Genomic DNA, 22,971 nt, shown 5'->3' with positions numbered 1-22,971 from the left:
AACCATATTTCATGATATTAATATTAATGCATATTCTATTAATAAAAAACACAATTTAGTGTATATATTATCAATATTAGATGTATATACATGCACATAAAGACATGAGCATTATGAACAGAAACTTTGATGTGTAACTTCTTCACTGCTATAGAATTTTCCACATATCTGGATGGAAAAAAATTTGAAAATTTTTATTGGGAAAAAAATGAAGAAATCATAGAAACTCATTCCAAATCTAAATAATTCACAAACTCAGCCAAAAATTCAACAATCTGAACAAAATAAGCTTCCATTCAACAAATTCATCCAATAAGAGAGCCACTCTCTTTCACCCAAGTAGCTAATTTCAATCATACAGACCAAGCAAATACTCAGTTCTACTTCTACCTACTAATTTACATGGGGTTTTGGCTTTATTTACAAGAGCTTGGAATACCTACAAATGCTAAGAAAAATAGAGTTTCAGATCACTGGCTGGGATTTTCAACCACAGCCTCATCTGAAACTGGTTCTGGGTTGGATTCAAGACGGGATCTCTTCGAGCATGCTTGCTGCTCAGAGTCGGTAGTTTCAGTAGCAGCTTTGTGCTTTGATGGTGGAGGTGATGAGGAATCAGCTTTGCACTCTGCTGGTTGGGGGAGAGTGGTGGTAGCTGATGGAGAAGAAGGCTGCCTTTCAGAATCTGGGTGAGGGCTAGTCGGTGATGACAAGCTTGGAGGAGAGATCAAGGCACTGCCAGCCTTCTGTTGTTCTTCCAAGATCTTATGCAAGTACCTTGCATGCTCCTCTATGCGTAACTGAAGAGTCCTTTGCACCTGTGCCAAAGGAAGAACGAATTAAATCAATGACAAAGTATGCTGCAGACAGCCAGCTATGAAGAATCAATCAAGTTCGGTTTCTTGTTCTTCTCAGAAGAAAAAGAGTGGTATTAGAATAGGAAAGACACTAAAAAGGGTCGTAAAAATGGAAGTAAAATCAATGAGAGAACATCAATGACCACAGCCAAACTGATTTAACTTGGTCAAGGATGAAGAAGTGATCCATACCAGATAGAGAATGGAGAAAAATAAGAAAAAATTTAAAAATAAAACACGTGACTGGGCAGACGAGAAGGGTATTCAACCAAACACATAATATAAAGAAGGTTAAAATCACTTCTCTTCAAAGAGATATTTTCAGAATCAACTTGTCTGAAATCATGGATAGGAATCTCCTCTCCTCGTACCTTTTTGGGAGAAACAACCACAAGCAGAGAAAAAAGGTTCCAAAACTCTGCAGCTTTTAATTCATGTATTCTCCTAGAACTTTGCAGTTTCATCAGCATCAATAGTAAAACTGCTTGAGTTTCGTTGGAAATCAAGACAACAATGCTGCAAAACTCTTTAGTTCTTTCTCAAAAAGCTTGTTAAGAGGAAAAATATTTGCCCTTTAATTTTTAAGAATTCCTTCTTTGTTTTTCACTTTTGGGGTAAAATTCCTTTGTAGATACAGTCAAAGTTCAGTACATCAACAGTCGAAGTGACCATAGAACATACCTCAAGCTGTTCGTGAAGCTGTTTTTGAACTTCCATTTGCAGGCGCAAAGCCTCAGTGATTTGAATGTTCCTACATCAAGTAAGATAAACAAAAAACAAATAAATGACAATAATAATGTTTCATTTATTTTATGACAAAAAAGATAACAATAGAGAAGAAAGAAAAAGAGTGAAAGATGGTCTCGAACCCTTTTCTCCTTCCATCACTTTCATTGTTACTTGAAGCAGCTTTCTTTTCTTCGGATCCAGAAGCCTTCTTGTCTTAAAACATAAAAGCAAACATTTACAGGGATTCAGAAATATTTTAGTAAATATAATCAATTGAAAGAGACACCAGGCCATTCTAGTTGAAAAATAAAAAATGTCACTTCCAAAATGCCTAAAAGAAACAGTAAAATTGAAAAACATAGAAAAATTTAAGCCAGAGTTTCAAGTATTTTTATAGTATGAGCACAAAATTTTTCTTTTACAATGGAAAATAATAGTTGGACTATGAGATGCAAAGAACACTATGATGGAAACACTGTTACCATTGATTACACATATTCAGACTCTTTTTTCCCCAGGAAGGTAGAAAGCTTTCAATTAGTAACAGTCAAGATCACGCCCTGAGGAGTATCACAGTTCTTGATCTAAACATCTTTGTGCCAAGATCAACTACATGCTGCTAGAGCAAATCCTATAGTGACACAAATGCCCATATCGACAACCATGATGCATGACTAGACCTGACTACATTTCCCAAAAATGGCAGGTCTCATTAAGTTGCCCTCTTTGATAAACATATTCCAAGGATTGTGGACATGTTCAAAGGATTTCTCGTCATTCTTTGTATTTACTACTTCAACACAATGAAATGGTTTTTTTTGTGTCAAAAATAGATAAATATACGCTTCACCAGGACAAACAACAAGAGAGAGAGAGAGAGAGACTCTAACCCCTAAATAATTAAACCACGCAGTCCTATAACTCATATTTCTCAATAGGCAGGCATTTCCACCCAACCAATACTCAAGAAGATTCCACCCTCTGCTTTGTAAGTCTTGCCTCGCAGCACCATGGATAAGGCATAAACCGAGGAGAAAACATAAAAGGGGAACAAAGAAATCACCTTTAACAACTCTATGCACAAACTTGTTTTCCTATGGGCACTTGAACGTATTCTAAGCTCCAAAGAATTCTAAAACCTGTGCCTATTCTTGTTATATGTTAAATGCAATATAAACATTGGGCACAAAGGAAAATGTCCCACTGTAATGTTGTTCAGCCCATGATAATTCAAGAAAGCAGCAATTTTAGGTGTATGATACTGCTACCAAACACTTCTTTTAAACATCAGAATGTGAGTTTATAATGAAACCAGCTACCATAATGTTCATAAAATGGGTAACCATCATGAATATGTAAACACGAATGACTGATGAGGCAAGCAAAGAGAATGCTAATTGACTGAATTATAAGAAATCTAACAGTAGGGCTCATACATTACATGTAAAAGAGCATCATACAGTTCTCAATAAACTTGCGAATTAGAAAATTAAAAAACTATGAAAAACACTCATAAGGTTAGAGCAGCTATTACAAAGATCTAATGGTTTTTCAAGCATGCTAGTAGATAATGGACTGTTTGTTTAGATGACCTCAACATGCAAAATGAAACACCAGTGGCAACAAGAGCATGAAGATAATTAAGGTCTCTCAGGAAGGCAAGGCTAAGAAAAAATGTGTTAGAAAAGCAAAAATGGTCGAATGTTAATATCAATAATAATAGTGAATTTTCCTTTTCTGAAGATTGATGATGGCAATATGACTCCTTCCTAATGCATTAATTACCTTCCTTTCGCTCTGGCATATACTTAGCAAGCCGGTATTTCTGCAAAACAAAAAAAAATGACATATAACACTGTAAACTCAAACTGAGTAAGACTGGATTTGATTTTAATGTAACCCACTAAATAAATTCAGAATGATACCTGTAAGTGGCTTTTCACATGATAAATGGTCAAACCTTCAATATTCATAAGCTTTAATACTCCCTTTGGTGTTGCCTCTACATTCCAAAGCAAAATAGGTAAGCCTCGTAAAACAGGAAAAAAAATGTTATAAACTCATGAATTATTCATATCCAACTTGATTACTGTTATTGCAATTGAAACTACAGAATTAGTCATACACTCATCTTCCCGCAATGAAGTAAACACTAAGCCCCACTTGCCTAACAGAAAAAATATTGGACTCACTTTCAGCCCCCTCAAGCTTATTGACAGCCTCTAAAAAACGCTCATGGAGCTCAGGGGTCCATCTCATTCTTGGCTTGTGTGCAGCAGCAGCCCCTGGAGAGGGTTGACCTGATGAAGCATCAGTAGATGGTGCAACAGATTGATGATTTTGATTGACTGTCAGTCCTAATGCCATGGCTGGTGTTGATGAATCTTGAGGCATTTCATATATTTCCTGAACAAAATGAACATCAACAACAAAAAAAGCAAGGAACTAATCAGCAGAAGATTATGCAACAGTTAGAGTGGCACACAGAATATACGGTACATAAGCAAAATAAACCTTTGTATGTTTATTAGTCCCTCGAAATTTTCTACTTTATTTAATTGTCCCCTCCTTTTTTTGTTTTGACAGGTGATGTTTTCTTTCCCTTTTGGGTTCATGAAATAGAACTTGGAAACTCTCAACTCCCACCACCGTCCCCTTGCCACCTGAGGCAGGTCCCAACAGCATTTAACTGCACCCTCCTTGAGATCTTCTATTTTAAATTTAACCCAAACAAAAAACCTCTAAACATCTCATTCAATCCATCCTTCTAGATTATCACCAAATGGTGATTCCAAAAGAAAAAGGCAATCACATGTCTAAACAATCAGGTTGACTTAGGGTAGTGGTGGCATTATGGTGCCATTCTTATACTTTGCATGTTTAATCAGAGTTGAAAATATATCATTAGAAAACCAAAAAATATTCCCAAATAAAATGCACTTACATCAAGTCTGGGATTTTCTCCGTTGTCAGCTATAGCTATATCAAGTTCATCAGACAAAAACTGCAACTCCAATTGCTCTGAAAATGTTATATTGTCACTTGCACAATTCATAACATGAAAACTCTCATCTGAAGCATCACTGGACAAATTGAGAAAGCCTTTCATCATATCCTCTGAATTCCCCTCATCATATAAACCGCTTGAATCCCCACTCAAAAATGGAGTTTTTGTTGAATGAACAGCAGAAATGGACTGGTAGGACATTGATGGATGAGGAAGAAATGGAAGATTTCCAAGTGGTCGATGGGTTTCAGTGCTTGATGAAGATGACAGGTATAAGCTGGTACAAAACACAGAAGAACGAGAAAATGTGCATTTGGGATATTGAGCATCAGTATCAGAAGACACAGAGCTATATGGTCCAGATTTTGAGCAAAGCTTCTGGGGCTGAACTACAGATGCTTGCATGAAATTGGCGGGACCAGGTAATTCTGTTTGAGTAAAACGTGAATGTGAAGATGAACAATCACTCTTGAATGAATTTTGACCTTCTAACTCGACATTCAGTAAGTTATGAATTGGGGATACTGCAGCACAGTAAGACTGAGTAAAACCTTTAGTAGACTCTGTTTGTTTTGCAGATAGAACACTATGGTGATTCATGGTCTCAGAAGGGAGAAAAACCATTCATCCACCTGCCAAACTGAAGGCTGCAATTTGCTACAGTTCTGCAGAAAACTTTCAATTTGATAACTATAATAAGATATAGGTGGCGGAGTTTCAATTAAGTTACAGGTCAATGACAAAGTATCCAAATGTAATCAAGATTTAAGTTTTGATAAAGTCAAAAATCCAGCAAGAAACACAAAACAATCTCCATATCTATGCAGGAGTCATATTTCAATAACAAAGAATGAGAAAAGAAATGCCATAACACTTCTTCCTACAAAAGAATATTTGTCCCCGCTATATCCACCAATTTCAGAAACAGAAACCCATCAACCGGGAATTCTGTTCAATTCAATGTCAGAGAGAAATTAATCCAGGAATTCGGAGGCAAAAGGCTCCAACCATGAACTGACGAGTATACTAAATGTATAGCAAACAGTCTTCTCTGGTACAGGACCTGTAAAACCGGCCACCAGCTAAGCAATGAGGACCATTTCATCAGGTAACACTAACAAGGAATCATTAAAACACTTAATACCCATGTAGTAATTCAATTAACAAAATATAAGACAAGTCAGTATCCTAGTCCAGCAAAACTGTTTTGACCTCATCTAAGTAATCGTAATGTTTTGAAGGATAGAGCAACAAATAAACCAAGTGTGGACTCTATTACTATTCACCTAAGCTACAAATTTCTAGTAATTAGCATATTCAAAAGAATAAATAACATTAATTCCCACATGGTTCAAGATAGATCCCATGAAGAATATTTGCTGGAGATCTACTTTGGCAAATGAAACTAGATTAAGGGTCAATTCAATTCTGAGTTAGAACTATTTAAAGCCATAAAGGGAGAGGGACAGATATGACGAAAAGTTCTTTACTGAGACAATCATAAGACCAGCTCTGTTTTATGCTTCTGAATGATCGAAATCAACATAATAAGTCCAAAAAACTAGAAAAGCTAAAGTGGTGATGCAAACATCAATCATGGAAGAAAAGGATGAGTGGATCTACGAGAAGCTAGATGCAACATGAATTGTGGAAAACTGGGGAAATTGACTGTGATGGTGCAATCATGTACCACAAAGACCAATAAATGCACCTGCAGAAAGAAGTAATTTGATTTAAGTTGGGAGGAAAACTAAACAGAACACAAGTCAAGGGGGGTGAGAAAAGAATGATAGCTGCACTAAGGTTGTAGAAATTGCATGGCTCCCCAAAGCAAAAGCAATCTGGCTCCACAAATAATACAAGTAGCTCCCTAGTGCTTCCTTGTTGATGCAGAGCAATACTAGTAAACAGAATCCAATCTTATTTGTGTGGATAGGCACTAGTTTCTTCAACCCCATTGCTTCCCAAGCCCCAAAAAAATTTTCCCTTAGCCATATTCAACTCTACAGATCTGTTAACCATCTATCTTTAGTGCAATAGCCTATATAATCCTCATTTGAAAATTCTCAAATCGCCCGAGATATTTTCTGCGGACAAATCACCAAAGAGAAAAACAATAACTAGATAGCTTCTGCTCCAAGCTCTTGGAGAGAGAGAAAGATTAATGCCACAAACGTTCTAAAATCCACACGCAAGGAATTCATAACAAACTCCAACTCTCCTAAAATTTCCAGATGCCACCTTACTGAACAAAACAAACTCGAAAAACCCATTGCCCATCTCCACATTATTCTAAGTTTGCCTTCACTGTTAAGCAGCTCGCTGAGCTTTAATCAACACCCCACCTTTTCCATCATTCTAATCCCACCCCAACACAGAATATTTCCAAAGATTTGTAATAGACTCCAACTCCTAAAATTTCCAGATGCCATCTTACTGAACCAAACAAACCCGAAAAACCCATTGCCCAAAGATTTATAATAGACTCCAAGCCTCCTAAAATTCCAGATGCCGTCTTACAGAACAAAGCAAACCCCAAAAACCCCTTGCCCATCACCACATTTTTTGAGGTTTCCCTTGGCAATTGAGCAGTTCGTAGAGCTCTAATCAACACCCCATCTTTATCACCATTCCTATCCCACCCCAGTACAGAAATTTTGCTAAGACTTGTAATAGACTCCCAACTCTTCTAAAACTTCCTGATGCCACCTTACTGAACAAAACAAACCAAGAAACCCATTGCCCATGACCACATTTTTCAAGGCTTCCCTTGGCAATCAAGCAGCTCAGTGAGCTTTAATCAACACCCCACCTTCTACCACCATCTTAATTCCACCCCAAATACAGAATATTTCCAAAGATTCCTCCATTAAAGCCAAAAAAGAAACATTGTATCACGACCTCAGAACCATCCAGAGCTTCCCAAACTTGGAAAACATTCCAGAAAAATCAAATTCATAAACAACAAAGATGCAAATTTTACAAATAAAAACAAAAACAAAATAATATAACAGTAATTCATGAAAATTGACATACCAAGAAAAAGCGTGAAGAGAATACGAAGATTGGAGGTTGAAGAGGAGAAAGTAAGAACCCAGAAAGGGATAAGCACGGAGTGGATGGAGATAATATCTGGGAAGTGAGAAGAGTTGTTGAATCTCTTCAGATTTCCAAAGGCGGCTCCGGCTCAATCATATGAGTTCATTTATAGAGCCGGCCTTTCTTCTTAGGTAAAGAATTCGTTCGTTAATCATTACCCACCACTTCCGTATATACTTCAACGACTCCTTAATCAAATTTCTTAACTTCCTCCTGATTTGACATGTCTTTCATTCCTGGGTCAATTCACTGAACGAAATCCATTAAACAAGTAACAGTCATCCATTATTTTGGGAAAAATTGTAATGTTACCCAAGAGTTACGTGCTGAATTCCCAATCTCCACAGTGAAAAATACTTTAATGCATAAAACATCCACCTAAATTTACATACCATGTAAGTTGATGGATTGTACCTTTCCATGAATACCTCTTTGATATTAAAGGGAACGGAGGGTCAACTCTTCCAACTTTGTTCTGATTATTCAAAATATTTCCTTTTCATATCTCATTAAAAAAACTTAAACCCCCGGCTCCTATTGTTTAACTTTTTTTTTTAATTAAATTTTTTATTTTTTTAATTATATTAAAATAAATATAATTTATAAATAATTAAAATATTATAATTTTTTATAACTTACTTTTAAAGTATTTTATTATATATATTAAAAATAAGAAAATAAAATTTAAATTAATTAAATTTTATATATAATTGAATCAGGGTGAGACAAGATAATACTCAAATTCGATGAAATTTCATCCCTTTAGGGATGAGACAAAACAGGTAGAAAAAAAATTTACCCCGTTTTCATCCCTAATTTAATTAAACCCATGATTTTATATTTAGAAATTATATATTTTATAGATGATCTCATGAGTTTTACTAGAATATTAAAAAGGTAATTTTTAGATATCTATAAAAAAAAACATTAATTAAATGATTTCCACTCTTATAATTTCATATCCGAACGTCATATTTAAAGTTGTATTCGATACAACTTTCAAATAACTTTATCTTTAAAGGTACAAAATATTTTGAAAAATAAAAAATATTTCCACTTTTAGTGTTCAAACACAAAATTTAAAAGATACCACAAGTGGGTGCTAAATAAATAAATAAATGGTGGAGGGTGATACACTAACATGGCAATAGAGCTCAATTACCCCTTCAAAGAACACAAGGCCAAACTAGTTCCTATGTGCTCCATATCACCTTTTCAACACTCAAATTGTATGGTCTTGGAGTTGGTAGGTGACAAAAGCATGAATGGACCATAAAAATTTTGATGCTTTCTCCATTTTCATGATGCTCCTTATGTCATCCCTTGTCCCTACTTCCCAACTTGTGGTGGTGGGAGGCCCCCCTCTCTTCCAAAACAATCATGGCAACTTTCAATTATTAAAATGAATTTGATTTATAGATAAATTAATTAAATTATCATATATTTTTATAATAAGGGAATTTTCATTTTTATTTTATGTGTTGAATGGAGAAAAAAATTATAAAAATTAAATTAAATTGATTTTTTAAAAATATATATATATACATCATGTTTAAAATATTAAAACCAACATTCAATGATCGAACCTAATTTGTGGTCCGACACTTCCTTTCTAATTTATCCATATTTTAAGAAGCATAAAGATCCATACTTTAATTCTAAATAAAAATTTAACTATACTCAATAGATATAGTTAAGGTAAGATAGGACAATACCTAAATCCGATGTAAATCCACTTCAGATTAAAATTAAAATAAAAAGATTATTAAATATGCTTTGAAGTTATTTATACTTTTTTTAAAAAACTTGTCCTAATAGATGTGGAGTGAATGTTGAATATGCAAGGTACATTGTAACCCCAATCACAACTTGGTATCAATTTCAATTTCTCATTATTGTATTAGTAATCAACTTGATTAGGGTTTCTTATTCTTGCAATACTAAACTTACAATAATTAAGGTGGGGTATAAGGAATGCCCACTAGGCTAGGAAGTGGGTATGGCTCCTAATCTTTTAGTGGTATAGAGGGCATGTGGTGGAGTCTATGCCTCTATGTCTCTATGCCTCCTGCTCACCATTTCTAGCTCCCATCAATCTTTTCCATGGCCCATTTTTGGACTTTAAACAGGGACAAAAGTTTTCATTTTGGGACCAATGGACCCATCTCTGTTACATTTTCATTGATCATGACCAAAGGATGGTGACCCCCCATTGAACTTAAATGGTACAACCATCTCCACTAGGGGAATCATAAGGTGGGAAAATTGATGTGATGTTTGCATTAAACTATCAGCACTAATTGTTTTTTACCTTAAACCTTGGAATTAGTGGGCTCCTTTGCTTTTGTCATTCTTCTTCTTGGTAATTCTTCTCCTAGATAATCATTTTTTTTTTTCATATTTAAACTACAACATATTAATATCATTTTACACTTAACATTAATAACATAGTCACCAATTACGATTTTAAAAATCACTAAAATCATATATTCTGAATATAATTTTAACCTTAAAGTTAAGGCTATAATTATTAAGCGTGATTTTAATACAAAAAAAAAATAACAAAGTGGAAACTGAAGTAGCTAAAAGATCTATTTAATGAATATTTTGAAAAGAATGTTGGATGTAATAGTTTGATACCATTGGTTAATTCATTTTATGCCACATTAATATTAGCTAAGTGGAAAAAAAAAATACAATTAATTAAAATTTTTAAATAATATTTGAAAGAGATAACTTTTTCTTACATCTCATTTTTTTTTTCTATTGTTTTTCAGCATCTTTGGTTAATCAATTTTTATTAGCTAAAAAGTATATCTTAATCGATTGTTATTCTTAATGGTATTTGTTTTTTGGCTAAATATGAAAAGTTAAAATAAGTTAAAAGTAACTTATTGATATTAACCAATATAATTAAATTGAACTTATTGATGACAAGTTCACTTTATCTATGTTGATTGATATCAACGAGCTATTTTTAAATAAATAGAAAAAGTTAAATATTTTGATTTTTTTTTTCTATCCAACTAAAAAACAAACATCACCTTAATCAAATTTATGATTAAAATTTTATTTTTATTCGAGTTTCTTATATCGTATAATATACTTATTATATATTTAGCTTATATCGTTTAATAAAACAAATTAATGAACAAGGAAAGTTATTTCTCCATGGACATGGTTTGTTAAGGGGGGATTTTTAATAGTTTTAAATCATGTAAGTGCTTGTTGAGGGACAGATAGTTAAATTTAACTCAAATATTTAGGTGAAAAAAAAAGAATTATGTTTAGTGGGTGTTTGGTTGAACAATTTAATAGTATAACTTAAAGTAAAAAATAACTTTAAGTAATAAGTAAAAATAATTAACTTATTTTTAAATTTACATCTTTATTTTATTTTATTTATTCTCATTTGCCTTAATCATTTATATAATTTCTTTTACTACTTCACGACCTCCATTGTTATTTTACTTATTTTATCATAGTTATAATTTATGAGGATAAATATATCAATTTGATTATTTAAAATAAAATTTTATAAAACAACCTTAATATTTAAACTAATAATTAAGTAATAATTTTTAAGTCAACAACTTAAGTATCATTTAACTTAAAGGTAACTTAAATTATTAAGTAATAAGTATTGAGTTTTACTAAACACCTTTTAAGTATCAACCAAATCTTTTTGAAAATGTTTTTAATTAAAATGTTACTGACAAAAGCGTTATGGATAAAAATTGTTTTAACCAAAATCAATTTTAAATAGTCTCTAAGGTAAATATTTAGAATAAGAGATATTAACATTTCATAGGCATCTTTGACTTTGTTAAGAATGTGGTATAGGAAGATATTAAAATAGCACGTATGAAAAAAAGTATATACAATACGACCATACATAGTATAAATCTCGGAAACATCCAATGTTATGTTTGTGGAAAAGTATTTTAATTGTTTATACTAAGTTTCAATCAAATAGTATTATATGATTGATTGAACTCTAAGAATGTCTATTTTGCAAATTTCGCACATATAATAATCGGCTACTAAAAGAAAGTTTGCAAAATAAGAGAAACTTTTTCTAATAAAACAAATGAATTATTGTTTTTCATACTTTCTTTCACTTATAATTTTCTTTTTTTATTTTTGTCCATAAACTTTCCGAAAACCAAACATTTCCACGAGGAATCATAATATGATATCCATGAGGCCTCCCAAAAGATTATGACAAATGAATATTCCAACAAACCAACATTTGTAATGAATCGACTATCATTTACTACGTAGCTGTAAAGTTAGTTGTGGACCTTAAACAAGGAACAAACGGAACATCGATGAAATTTTAAGTTTAGTAAAAAATTTAGCATTTTAATATAAATAAATATAATTAAAAAAGCATGATCAAATTAAACAAACTAGGCTTCCTATATGGGCCATATGATGTAAAGGCTCAGCAGGAATGGTCTGGGCTGGGCTGAGAGTAGGCCCAATAAATGGAAGCCCACAAACAAGAGAAACCATAGACTGTCAAAGTCAGAGAAAGAGGCGTGGAGTCAATAACGGGCAAGGAGTTTCGTATAAATAACCAAAACTATAATAATTTTTATAATGAGTAGTTGGTGATAATTTTCAAATTTCAATTGCTTCTTCTTGATGAAAAACCAACCCCTCTACCCTCTCGTTTACTTCAATCCATTTTCTCATTCCCATTTCTCACCTCATCTCCGCGTTCATCCTCCTACCAGGTTCTTCATTTCCTCCTCTTTTTCATATTTTTCTTCATAGTTTGTAATAATTTGATTTGAATTCTAGATTTTTTGGATCTAATTTTAATGTTACTTTTGTGGGTTTTGGTTGTTTAATCGGCATGCAGTCTCAATTGCTTGTTGATTGTGTATTCTATTTGGATTATTTTGAATGTTTGTTTGTTTTTGGGCGATGGATTCTTGATTTTTGTGTGATAGGTTTGGTATGGTGTTTCAATTTCTGTGTGCTTAGATTCCATTCATGTTCAGTTTTTCATTCTTAATTATGCGAATTTTGGGTTCGGGTTTTGTGGTTATAGTAATGAAATGCTCAAAAACTAGGGTTCTTGGGATCTTGCAATTTGAAGTTGCATATGCATGAACTTGTGGAATTTGATAATACAAATGTATATGTATGATTTAGATAAGAAATCAAAGTTTACTGGAGTCAAGTCATCGGTAATGAGGGCCTAAGGCTGCAAAGATACTGCAAAAATCTCATATGCATATTCTGCAACTTCCTTTGTTCAGTTGCTGCTTATTAAATAATTTTTTACCTGATATTTCTGTCATGATGAGCTTGTTTACACTCTCTACTATGGCCACAATGATGATTGCTGCTGGCAGCACATCCAGTTGGTTCCCCAAGAACAAGCCGTGAATAATAATCTCCCACATTTATAACCATTCATACAACATGAATGACAGAACTATAGAATTAGACACGTATTCTATCATGAATAAAGGGCTTAAAACAGCAATGTTTAGCTCCAAAAAGATGTCCAATTTCTAAGGAAAATGAATTGAATTCAACAATCTGAACTCCCTTTATGTTGTCATCGTTCTGAGGTTATAGCATCTTCCTAGAGTATCGATACACACAACCACCCCAACAACATCCATATCACTATTTGCTTAGTTCTTTTAACTTAATGTCCAAAGCTCTGAAACATTAGGTACCAACAAAGCTTTTGAACTCAATGCAATTGAATTTTAGCTATTTGATGAAAAGGAAAAAAGAATAATTTTAAAGCTTATTGCTACAATTGGAGCTCATCTTGTGGTAGGTACACCTTTGTTTGTGCAACTCCAATGTAAAGATAAAACATCAAATCTTGTTTGGTGAATATTCATCCAAAATTTATTGGGAATCACACAGTAGAAGAGAATACTATTTAGTTATCAATTCTTTCCAAGAGCAGGCAATTCCAACTTTCTTGAGAATCACCAAATTGATGCAATACTGCATAGGGATTTAAACTAATATATTTTTTATTCATCTGGTAATGATCTTCCACAACCATTCCTGATATCATGTTTGGTAGTGGTTGCAACCACTTATGATGCAGGCAAAACATTATGACTAAAGAAGAAACATGACTTCGATCTGTAAACATTTTGCCCCTTTTCATGTGAAATGATTGTTTGTGTGATTATGCTATTAAGCTGAATTTTATTTTTACTAATAAATTGGAACAAAATTTTCCTGTTTCTTTAGTTTTGTAGATGGGGGATGAAAGCCCTAATTACACAGTGGATGACGCACTTGTGGCCATGGGATTTGGAAATTTCCAAATTCTTGTGCTTGCTTATGCTGGGATGGGCTGGATTTCAGAAGCAATGGAAATGATGCTTCTCTCTTTCGTAGGACCAGCTGTGCAGTCTGCTTGGGGTCTTTCTTCTCATGAAGAGAGCCTAATAACTAGTGTAGTTTTTGCTGGCATGCTAGTTGGGGCATATTCATGGGGCATTGTTTCTGATAACCATGGTCGAAGGTGAGGCCCCTTTCCATTTCTGTGTTTAGGTTGTAATAGCCTCTCTTCTTTACTTAAACAGCTTCCTTCTCTGATTCGATGCTAGATATTGTTTGCTTAATTAAACAAACTTGAACAGTTCATAGTTGAACTAATTACTTTCTGCTCGCATTAGTTATTTTTTGTGTTCTAATTTTTCTGGACATGCTTTGTGGTGTTTAATCTTTATTACTCTTGTCTTCTGTTATTCTATATATGCCTCATGTGTGACTCATCTGTGATGTTTTTCTTCTCATCTTGTCTTATTTTTTTTTTTCCCAGGAAGCAATTCTAGGTGTACCATAACAAAACATTCCTAGCTCCTGCATATTTCAAAGTTAATTCAATTAAAGTACCTGTTTCTTTTAATGTTTTCAATGGTTTATTTTGTGATTGTTACATAGTGGCTACACATTTATTGTTTCTATCTCTCGCTTGTAGCAATTACATGCAGGGAGCATGAATTGGGGCGGCGGAGGGAGGGAATGGGTGTAAAAATGATATTCTTTAAAAACTTTCAAGGAAGTCCACTTCAAATTGAAACAATTTCTGCTTTTATATTTATTTACAACTTTAGTCAGGAGTGCCAAGATTCATTAACTAAGCACTGCAAGCGTTGCCCACTAGCTAAGAATTTCATAACTTCTAATGATAATCAATACTCTTATGGATTTAGTGTTTACTCTTTTTTCTAATACAGTAGGCCAACCCAATAATTCATTGTTTTTTTCCTTTATGAGAAAGCATGTTTTATTAGCCATTATTGATTATTAATATAAGTAACTGTCATTTTGTTTTTCTAAAATTTATCATTGCATACTCTTTCTTGTATTCATTATATAATCCTTTATAGATATCACTTCTAAATTGTAAGTGCATATATTCTAGCAAGCCATTGAAGCCCAAAAACACCCCGCTTCTTTATTAGATTGTCATATATCAAGAAAAAATGGAGGATTGCATTTGGAGTAACACATATGAATAAATTCATTGCTAAATTTGTTTAAAATATGAAACTTTGTATAATCCAATTTTCAAAATAGTAAGTATCTATCAACTTGTGAAGATACAATTAATGTGCATGTTTGTGCGTGCTAATTGTAATGCTTTGCACCTCTTTCTAACTTGCTTCTTTACCAAGTAGTCTATTCTAGCTTTACTTCTCTACTATTCAAAACTCCCACTTCTACTTGCTCTGATAACTATGATTTTGCTTTGGCTATTCTTTCTAAGAAATTATGTTGATGCAATTTGTTTTCTATAAAACTCAGCTGTTCTGTATAAGTTGTTTTTTTTTTACTTTGTTCCAATTGTTTTGTTTTGTTCTATTGCTCCAGGAAGGGATTCCTCATCACAGCAGTGGTGACTTCTGCAGCCGGTTTTCTAAGTGCTTTTGCCCCAAATTATATTTCATTGATTATTCTTCGTTGTTTGGTTGGTCTTGGTTTGGGAGGTGGTCCTGTACTCTCATCTTGGTTTTTAGAGTTCATTCCTGCTCCAAATAGAGGCACTTGGATGGTTATTTTTTCAGGTTTCTGGACTGTTGGAACGATTCTTGAGGCTTCACTTGCGTGGGTATGCTCATGATTACCTCATCATTTGTGGTTGAGTTGACATGCTTTCTTCATGGATTTTGATCTCTTTATTTGTCTCTAGTTTCTTAATTTCTGATCTTTAATCCTGGAGATAAAGGAGATATAGTGTTGGTTAATGCTTTCGGATTTCATGTAAAAGGACATTGATGAGATTCTTAGGATCCTTAGTGGAGAGAAGTGGTATGCCTTATTTCACCATTCAAAATTCTTTAACCCTTTAGTAGCATATTTTTATTAATTAGATATTTATAAAAAAATTACTTATCGCCTTTTCTCTCTGATGGTTTTCTATGTTCTCCAATAAACTGCATATGACATGTCTGGTTATTATTCCAGTCAAGTGTGGCTCCTTCGGCATGTGGTCTCAGCAAAAGAGGCTTCTATCATCAATAGCATCATTTTCTTGACCATTAGGTTAGGGGCATGCATTAAGATTTCTATATTGAAGAAATTCAAGATCAATTTTCTTAAAATTTTCCTATGATTTAGATTAGACTTTGTTATATTTCTTGAAATAATCAAACAATGGTTCCATTGAATATTATAACCTATTTTGCGTACCAGTGATTTCCATTCTTGATCCAGAGATTCTTTGCTCCATAGTGGAGAATTGGTGTAAATATATATAGGGGTTATGTGCAATAATTTGGCATTAGCAATGGGTGATTAGTGTTGCAATCACCCATGAACCTAGAAAACTGAGGAAGAGCCTACTGTAGTTCTTAGCTCTTGCTCTATCTACTCTGGATACTTTTTTAATATATGCAGAAAGAAGTTCAAGAGAAGACAGATTACATCTCCTATCAAAAAAGTTAAAAAAAAAAAAAAAAAAGATTTTCTCCAATCTGAGTTTGAGTCATTTATCAAGACTTTGAAGTTTAGATAATGTTGATTTTTTACCAGATTAGGATCTTTATGCTAATACCCATAATAAGAAAGATGCTTGGCTGGTAGTCTTCTTTCTCATGTTATGTTTTTACAGTGTGTCATGCCAACATTGGGTTGGAGGTGGTTACTTGCACTGTCTGCTCTTCCTTCATTGCTTCTGCTTATATTCTATAGGGTGACACCCGAGTCACCAAGGTATTTATGCCTGAAAGGTAGGACAACCGAGGCACTTAGTGTTTTGGAGAAAATAGCAAGAATGAACCGAGCAGAACTACCTCCTGGCATTCTTGTTTCTGATCACCAAGTAGGGGTACCTGAGAATAGTAATCCATCAGAAGATATGAAGTTGCTCTCACCAGAAGCAGATTCTGGCTCAAGTCATAAGGATATAGATTCTAATATGGGAGGCATCTCATCACTGTTTATGCTTCTGTCCCCAAAATTACTCAGATCGACACTCCTCTTGTGGATGGTATTCTTTGGGAATGCATTTTCATATTATGGCCTCGTGCTGCTGACCTCTGAGCTGAACAATGAACAGAATAAATGTGGGGTGGCTGAGTTGCAGTCTGAAAAGACCCAGGATATTAATTACAAAGATGTTTTTATCACCAGTTTTGCAGGTACTCTTGTCTACTCATCTCTTTATTGTTTTACTTGATTATAGAAAATGTTTTTCTTACCAATGGAAGAAGATCAAGTAACATTTGCCTTTGGTTCACCTCTAGAATTCCCTGGGCTCCTTTTGTCAGCTGCCACAGTAGATATACTTGGTCGCAAACTGTCAATGTCAGCAATGTTCTTCCTCTGTTGTATTTTCCTGCTCCCATTGGTATTCCATCAGCCTCAAGGTTTGACAACAGCTCTTCTGTTTGGAGCTCGCATATGCATTACAGTAACCTTTACAGTCGTCTACATATATGCTCCAGAGGTAAGTCGAGAAATTAAGCTTCATCTGATAATGTTATCAAACTTTTACTCCTCTTTGGTATCTCACAAACCAGAAATTATGAAAATGTCATGCTCCATGAAGACCCACATTTTTTACAATATTGAAACTCTATCTGCCCATACTTTTTAAATCAGCTAGATTATCTTTATATGTATGTATATATGTATTTTTTTTCAAATTTGTATTTTGTCTTGTCTATACAATTTACATTAGCCAACCCATATCTACATACTTGTTCTCCCCATTCTTTTTTCTGCATAAAAAGTGTGCAAAAGGACAGGCTTTTCCTCCTTAAAAATCTAATCCGACAGGTATGGTAATCCTGTGCTGATTTTGTTACAATTCTCTAATCTCTATGCATAAAAACAACTATAGGATTCATATTCATTTGGGTTTGAGTGGAACAAACCCTTTTGATTGCCTTCTTGTTTGGGTGATCTTATAAGGAATGATGATTGAAATTGAAAAGCAACACAAATTCAAAAAGTAGGTTTATATCTGGATTCACCCGCAATCAATGCATTGGCTCCTGGAGCTCCCATTGCTGGAATTCTATTGTAAATTTAATACTGTTATGTTTTATTCAAGTGTTGAATTTTGATGATTTTAGATAAACTCAAATTCTTCTTAGTTGGCATATCGATTAGGCCTTGGTAGTTCCAGGTTTGATGCAAATGATTTTAATCATGTCTAATAAAAAAAAATAAAAAAAATTTAACCATGGTATCAACAGAAACAAATTCATTTTTTATCACTTGGGAATGGATGACAAAATGTAGAAAAACAATCCATGCTTATTAAAATCGCATAACTTTCAAATCCTTACTCAATTGTTTGTCTACATGATCCATTTGCTAATCTATGAGTTCTTAGGCTATGTTTGATTCCCAACAAGTACTAAGGAAAGAAAAAAAAAATAATAATAAGGAAAATAATTTTCTCATGTTTGGCTTTATCAAGGAAAATCAAATATTATTAAAATTATTTAGAAACTTATACATCTTTGAAGTAACATAATTTATTGTCTTTAAATCTGATATTTATTTTCCTTTATTTTTTTTCTTTTCTTCCACTTTTTCTTTTATTTTCTTTCCTTGACATTTTTTTCAACTTTACCATACATAGCCTTAAAGATTATTTGTGAGGGCATTTTTGTAATTTGAATGTTAAGGTTATCATGGGGTGCAATGTATTAATATTATTTATTATTTTCTAATTAATAAAAAAATGAAAGAAGAGAGAAAACATATTCCCATCTCATATTCTTTCTTCTTTAACATGGTAGTAAAGCTCTAATTAGCTAGAACTCTGGGATTCTAGTCTTCTCTCATCTATTTATCTATCTAATTATGAGTGATCATAAATTTGTGGTTTGTCTGCAGCTATTATTGTTTGTTCCCAATATAACAGAGCTTTTTCCATCAGAACCAAGAAATTAATCTCTCCATGTTTCTCTTCAATTGTAGATATACCCAACATCTGTCAGAACAACAGGCGTTGGAGTTGCAAGCTCAGTTGGAAGGATTGGTGGGATGTTATGCCCTCTTGTTGCAGTTGGTTTGGTGCATGGATGCCATCAAGCTGCTGCAGTCATTCTCTTTGAAATTGTAATCTTTATTTCTGGGATCTGCGTAATACTCTTCCCATTCGAAACCAAGGGCCGGGAATTGAAAGATACTCTATCTAGCTCAGAACAAGTCAATTCTATATTATAAACTCAAACAAAGTACACCAGGAGCTCTCCTCCCCCACGTACTCTTAACACAATAGTTGTTTACAAAAAGTTGAAGATGATCTCTTCTGCCTCCCTACTATAGGTATGTTTTTCTTCTACACTTTGTGTATTCATATGTGAATAGTCATATTTCTGCATTTCTATTCTGAATTGAGAGTTTTCTTTTTTCCTGCTATTCATGCTTCCATGTTACATTTTTTTTTTTATCACTTGATCTATAAAAGACTCGAAATCTGTGTTATGTTCTACTGATATAATTTGAGGAATTATTCCCAGTAGAATGTCAGAAAATAATGGTTGATACTTGCTTGATTCTAAGCATCTTGGTGTGTTTGACAATGTTTTGGAAACATTTCTCAAAAAGCCATTTATACTAACAGTTTTTAAAGATAGCTTTCAATTGCTAAGTAGTGTGCACTAATGTATAATGGAAAAGTTTATAAAGTATTCTCACAAGTTTTAATTATTTTTTTTAGAATACTCTATGTAAAAAAACACTTGAAAACACTTCGTTTATTTTTGAAAAAAAATCCATTTTCAAAATAAATTCTTAAAAAACCATTTTCCATAAAAAAAATTCATCAAAGGTGTTTTCTAGTTACAAAACTGTTCAATAACTGTTCCCAAATAGACCCTAGGATTCCAAAAAATAAAAATAAAAATCCATTCTCACAGGGTCCTCCCCCTTTCTTTTGTTTGTTTTTTCATCTTTACGTATTTTCTTTCCCTATGTTATTATTAATATTTTTATAGAGAGAAAATAGTGGGAGAAGATTTGAAGGGTGTGAAGAGTCATTGATATTTTAACATTTGAAGGATGTAAAGCAAAGGTTGGATCTAATTTTGGAATTAATAAAAAAAAATTATAATAACTTAAGAATAAATTTTTTTTTTGATAGGCAATAGCAGAAAATATATTAGAGAAGGCCAAAAGGCCACACCGCATACAAAAGGTATACTAAGCAGCCCCAAGGCCAAAAAAACAAAAACAAGAACACCTCACCAGCCTTTAGGGGACCGCTACCCACTCCAAGAAGCCTAGAAGTGAAGAAGACTCCTCTCCCCTATACAACTTAGCCCAACTCCACAGATTACATACAAAAGAGTTCTTAAGAGACTGAATAGCCAAAAGACCCCCTCTAAAAGCTAACCTATTTCTTTCCTTCCACATCGTCCAAAAAATACATAATGGAATGGACTTCCATATTTTCTTCCTTTTCTTACCCACAAAAGGGCCCTGCCAACAAAACAACGCCTCTTTGACCCTCTCTAGAAACACCCATTGGACCCCGAATAAGGCAAAGGCGATTTCCCAAAGGGTCCTAACCACTGTACAGTGTAAAAGAATGTGATTTACATTTTCCTCTTCACAACCACACAAAAAGCAACAATTTGGAAGCTACCACCCACGCATTTGCAGCCTATCCAAAGTGAGGATTTTTTCCCAAGTAGCCTCCCACGAAAAGAAAGCCACTTTGGATGGGACCTTATCCACCCAAATATTTTTTCCCGGAAAAACAAGAGGATTAGGGGCTGCCAGCAGATTGTAAGCCCTCCGAATCCGAAAACTATCAGAATCCCCCCATTTCCAAAGCACGGAGTCCTCCTCAGGGGTAACTCTGATGTCCCTTAGCAAAAACAACAGATCCTCTATCAGCCCCAACTCCCAATCATTAGAATCTCTAACCAATCTGAGATTCCACCCTCCTTGGCCAAGCCTTGGGTCCCACACCTCATTCACCAATCTCTAAGAATAAATTTATTTATGTTTCTTTAAAAAAAGTTAAAAATTTTAAAATCTAAGGTAGTTAAAAAATAAATTTGATGCCTCTATGTTTTAAAAATTCATTATCTTTTTTTATGTTTAAAAATGGAGAATAGGAAACAGATCTAAATGACACCGTTTATTATAAAAAAAGAAAAATAAAAAAGTGTTATAAAACAAGAATAAACGCAAAGAAATATATATAATTCTTAATAATATATAATGGGGAGGAGATGATCAAAGAAAAGAATTGAGAAGGAATTTCTTATTGCTCGGGATGGATGTTATACAACGGATGTGAAACCTTTTTATAGGCATTCTAAATCACTTCCATTTAATCTCATAATTATGTTGAGTAAATAGAACTCATAAATAATGTTAATTAGCATAATAATGTGGTGGACATTCACCATTTCATTCACCATAAAAATATATTGTAATAACATTGATGAGACATATGTCTAGTATTTCTGAGATTGCCAAATTAATTAAAAAGTGAAATGTGATTGTGACCATGACAGGAGAGTATATTTCTTTGTAGTCAATACCAGGTCTCTATGAGAAATCTTATGCTACTGATAACGTTTTATATCTTATGATCTCATTATTTTCATTATGATTTCGTATAAATACCCATTTTTACCCAACAGACTTTACATCTTTAGGTGTTTGGGGTATAGGTTTAAAAGTTTCTTGTTTTGTTAACGAGTTTAACTCTACTTGCATAACTTCTTTCCATTTTGGTTGATCATTTTTGTGTCAGCATTCTTCCATATTTCATGGTTTGGGTTCTTCATCATTTTTTATGATGTCATTGGCTACTTGGAAAGCAAAAATATTGTTAATAACAATATTATTTCAATATCATTTTTCTCCCATGTGTATATAACTTACTGAAATCTCATAATTCTTAGGTACTTATGCTTCTTTAGGGGCTACTTGTTCAATTCGTATATCTTCAGGGGTTTCTTGTTCAATATGTGCCTCTTCAGGGGCTTTCGACTTTATTTGTGCCTTTTCGAGGGCTATAAATTTATCAATTTTAGATTGATAAGTCATTTTGATGGTCTCTTCTAGAGTGTCAAGTTTTCCTTATGTTCTCCTCTTCCGAGGAGTTACATGCTTTGAGTCAACAAGTTTATCTCACTTCAGGCATTTCTTAAATCCATTTGTTAATCATCCTACAGGGACATCAATCCATGCTAGGGTATTTGTAGCTGAGTTATGTGACTGTAACTTTCTTTATATCAATGAATGCATCTAGTAATTCATTTACAAGATTTTTCAAATGAATGATCTTTTGAACTTTTAGTTCACATTAATGTGTAAGAGGATCAAGATGAGACATAGTAGATGCATTCGGACTAATTTTTCGTCATTCTTTTGGAATCGACTTTTCTTTCCCTAATAACAGAAAAACACTCTCATTAAAATGAGAATCCGCAAAATGGGTTGTAAAAACATCTCCTATCAAGTAGAGAGAAATATATATTACTTTTGATAATACATAATGGAGAGAAGGAATTCAAAGAAAAGAATTGAGAACTTGGGATGAATGTTGTACAAAGGATGAGAAACCCTTTTCAAGGCCTTCCAAATGACTTCCATTTAATCTCATAATTATGTTCAGTAAATGAAAGTCATAAATAATATTAATTAGTATAATAATGTGGTGGGCATTCACCACTTCATTTATAACAAAAATGAGATAATCATGCCTTTGAAAACTTCATATATTTTGGTTAATGATATGATTGGTATTTGTGGTTGTTGAAAAAAATAATGAAGTCCTTCAAGGCATGAAGAAGA

General features: G+C 33.4%; 2 protein-coding genes across 5 annotated transcripts; one reads left to right on the top strand and one right to left on the bottom strand.

Moving 5' to 3' along the window:
* Positions 1 to 276: 276 nt before the first annotated feature.
* LOC100244458 (myb family transcription factor PHL6) lies at positions 277 to 8,030 on the bottom strand. Of its 2 annotated transcripts, none has more exons than XM_010656928.3 (8): positions 7,630 to 8,030; positions 4,531 to 5,656; positions 3,779 to 3,992; positions 3,512 to 3,588; positions 3,372 to 3,411; positions 1,727 to 1,799; positions 1,539 to 1,608; positions 277 to 818 (listed from the first exon to the last, which is right to left on the bottom strand). In XM_010656928.3, the coding sequence occupies exons 2-8, from the start codon at positions 5,215 to 5,217 to the stop codon at positions 471 to 473; spliced, it is 1,509 nt and encodes a 502-aa protein (XP_010655230.1). In that variant the 5' UTR covers positions 5,218 to 5,656; positions 7,630 to 8,030; the 3' UTR covers positions 277 to 470. The 2 variants fall into 2 exon arrangements, with proteins under 2 accessions (XP_010655230.1, XP_002269813.2); XM_002269777.5 differs by having other exon boundaries at positions 4,531 to 5,268; positions 7,630 to 7,843.
* A 4,225-nt stretch (positions 8,031 to 12,255) lies between these two features.
* On the top strand, positions 12,256 to 22,451 carry LOC100266791 (organic cation/carnitine transporter 7). 3 transcript variants are annotated; one of them, XR_002030844.2, is made up of 7 exons: positions 12,256 to 12,434; positions 13,933 to 14,209; positions 15,565 to 15,802; positions 16,805 to 17,333; positions 17,439 to 17,641; positions 19,129 to 19,479; positions 22,350 to 22,451. XR_002030844.2 is itself a non-coding variant. In XM_002273600.4 (6 exons), the coding sequence occupies exons 2-6, from the start codon at positions 13,941 to 13,943 to the stop codon at positions 19,375 to 19,377; spliced, it is 1,488 nt and encodes a 495-aa protein (XP_002273636.1). In that variant the 5' UTR covers positions 12,256 to 12,434; positions 13,933 to 13,940; the 3' UTR covers positions 19,378 to 19,572. The 3 variants fall into 3 exon arrangements, 1 of the variants encoding a protein (XP_002273636.1); XR_002030843.2 differs by having other exon boundaries at positions 22,077 to 22,451; XM_002273600.4 differs by lacking the exon at positions 22,350 to 22,451 and having other exon boundaries at positions 19,129 to 19,572.
* Positions 22,452 to 22,971: the final 520 nt, after the last annotated feature.

The sequence above is a fragment of the Vitis vinifera genome, chromosome 9 (assembly GCF_030704535.1).
Source record: "Vitis vinifera cultivar Pinot Noir 40024 chromosome 9, ASM3070453v1".
In the NCBI taxonomy this organism is placed as follows: Eukaryota; Viridiplantae; Streptophyta; class Magnoliopsida; order Vitales; family Vitaceae; genus Vitis; species Vitis vinifera.
This window is presented reverse-complemented; position numbering and strand designations above follow the sequence as displayed.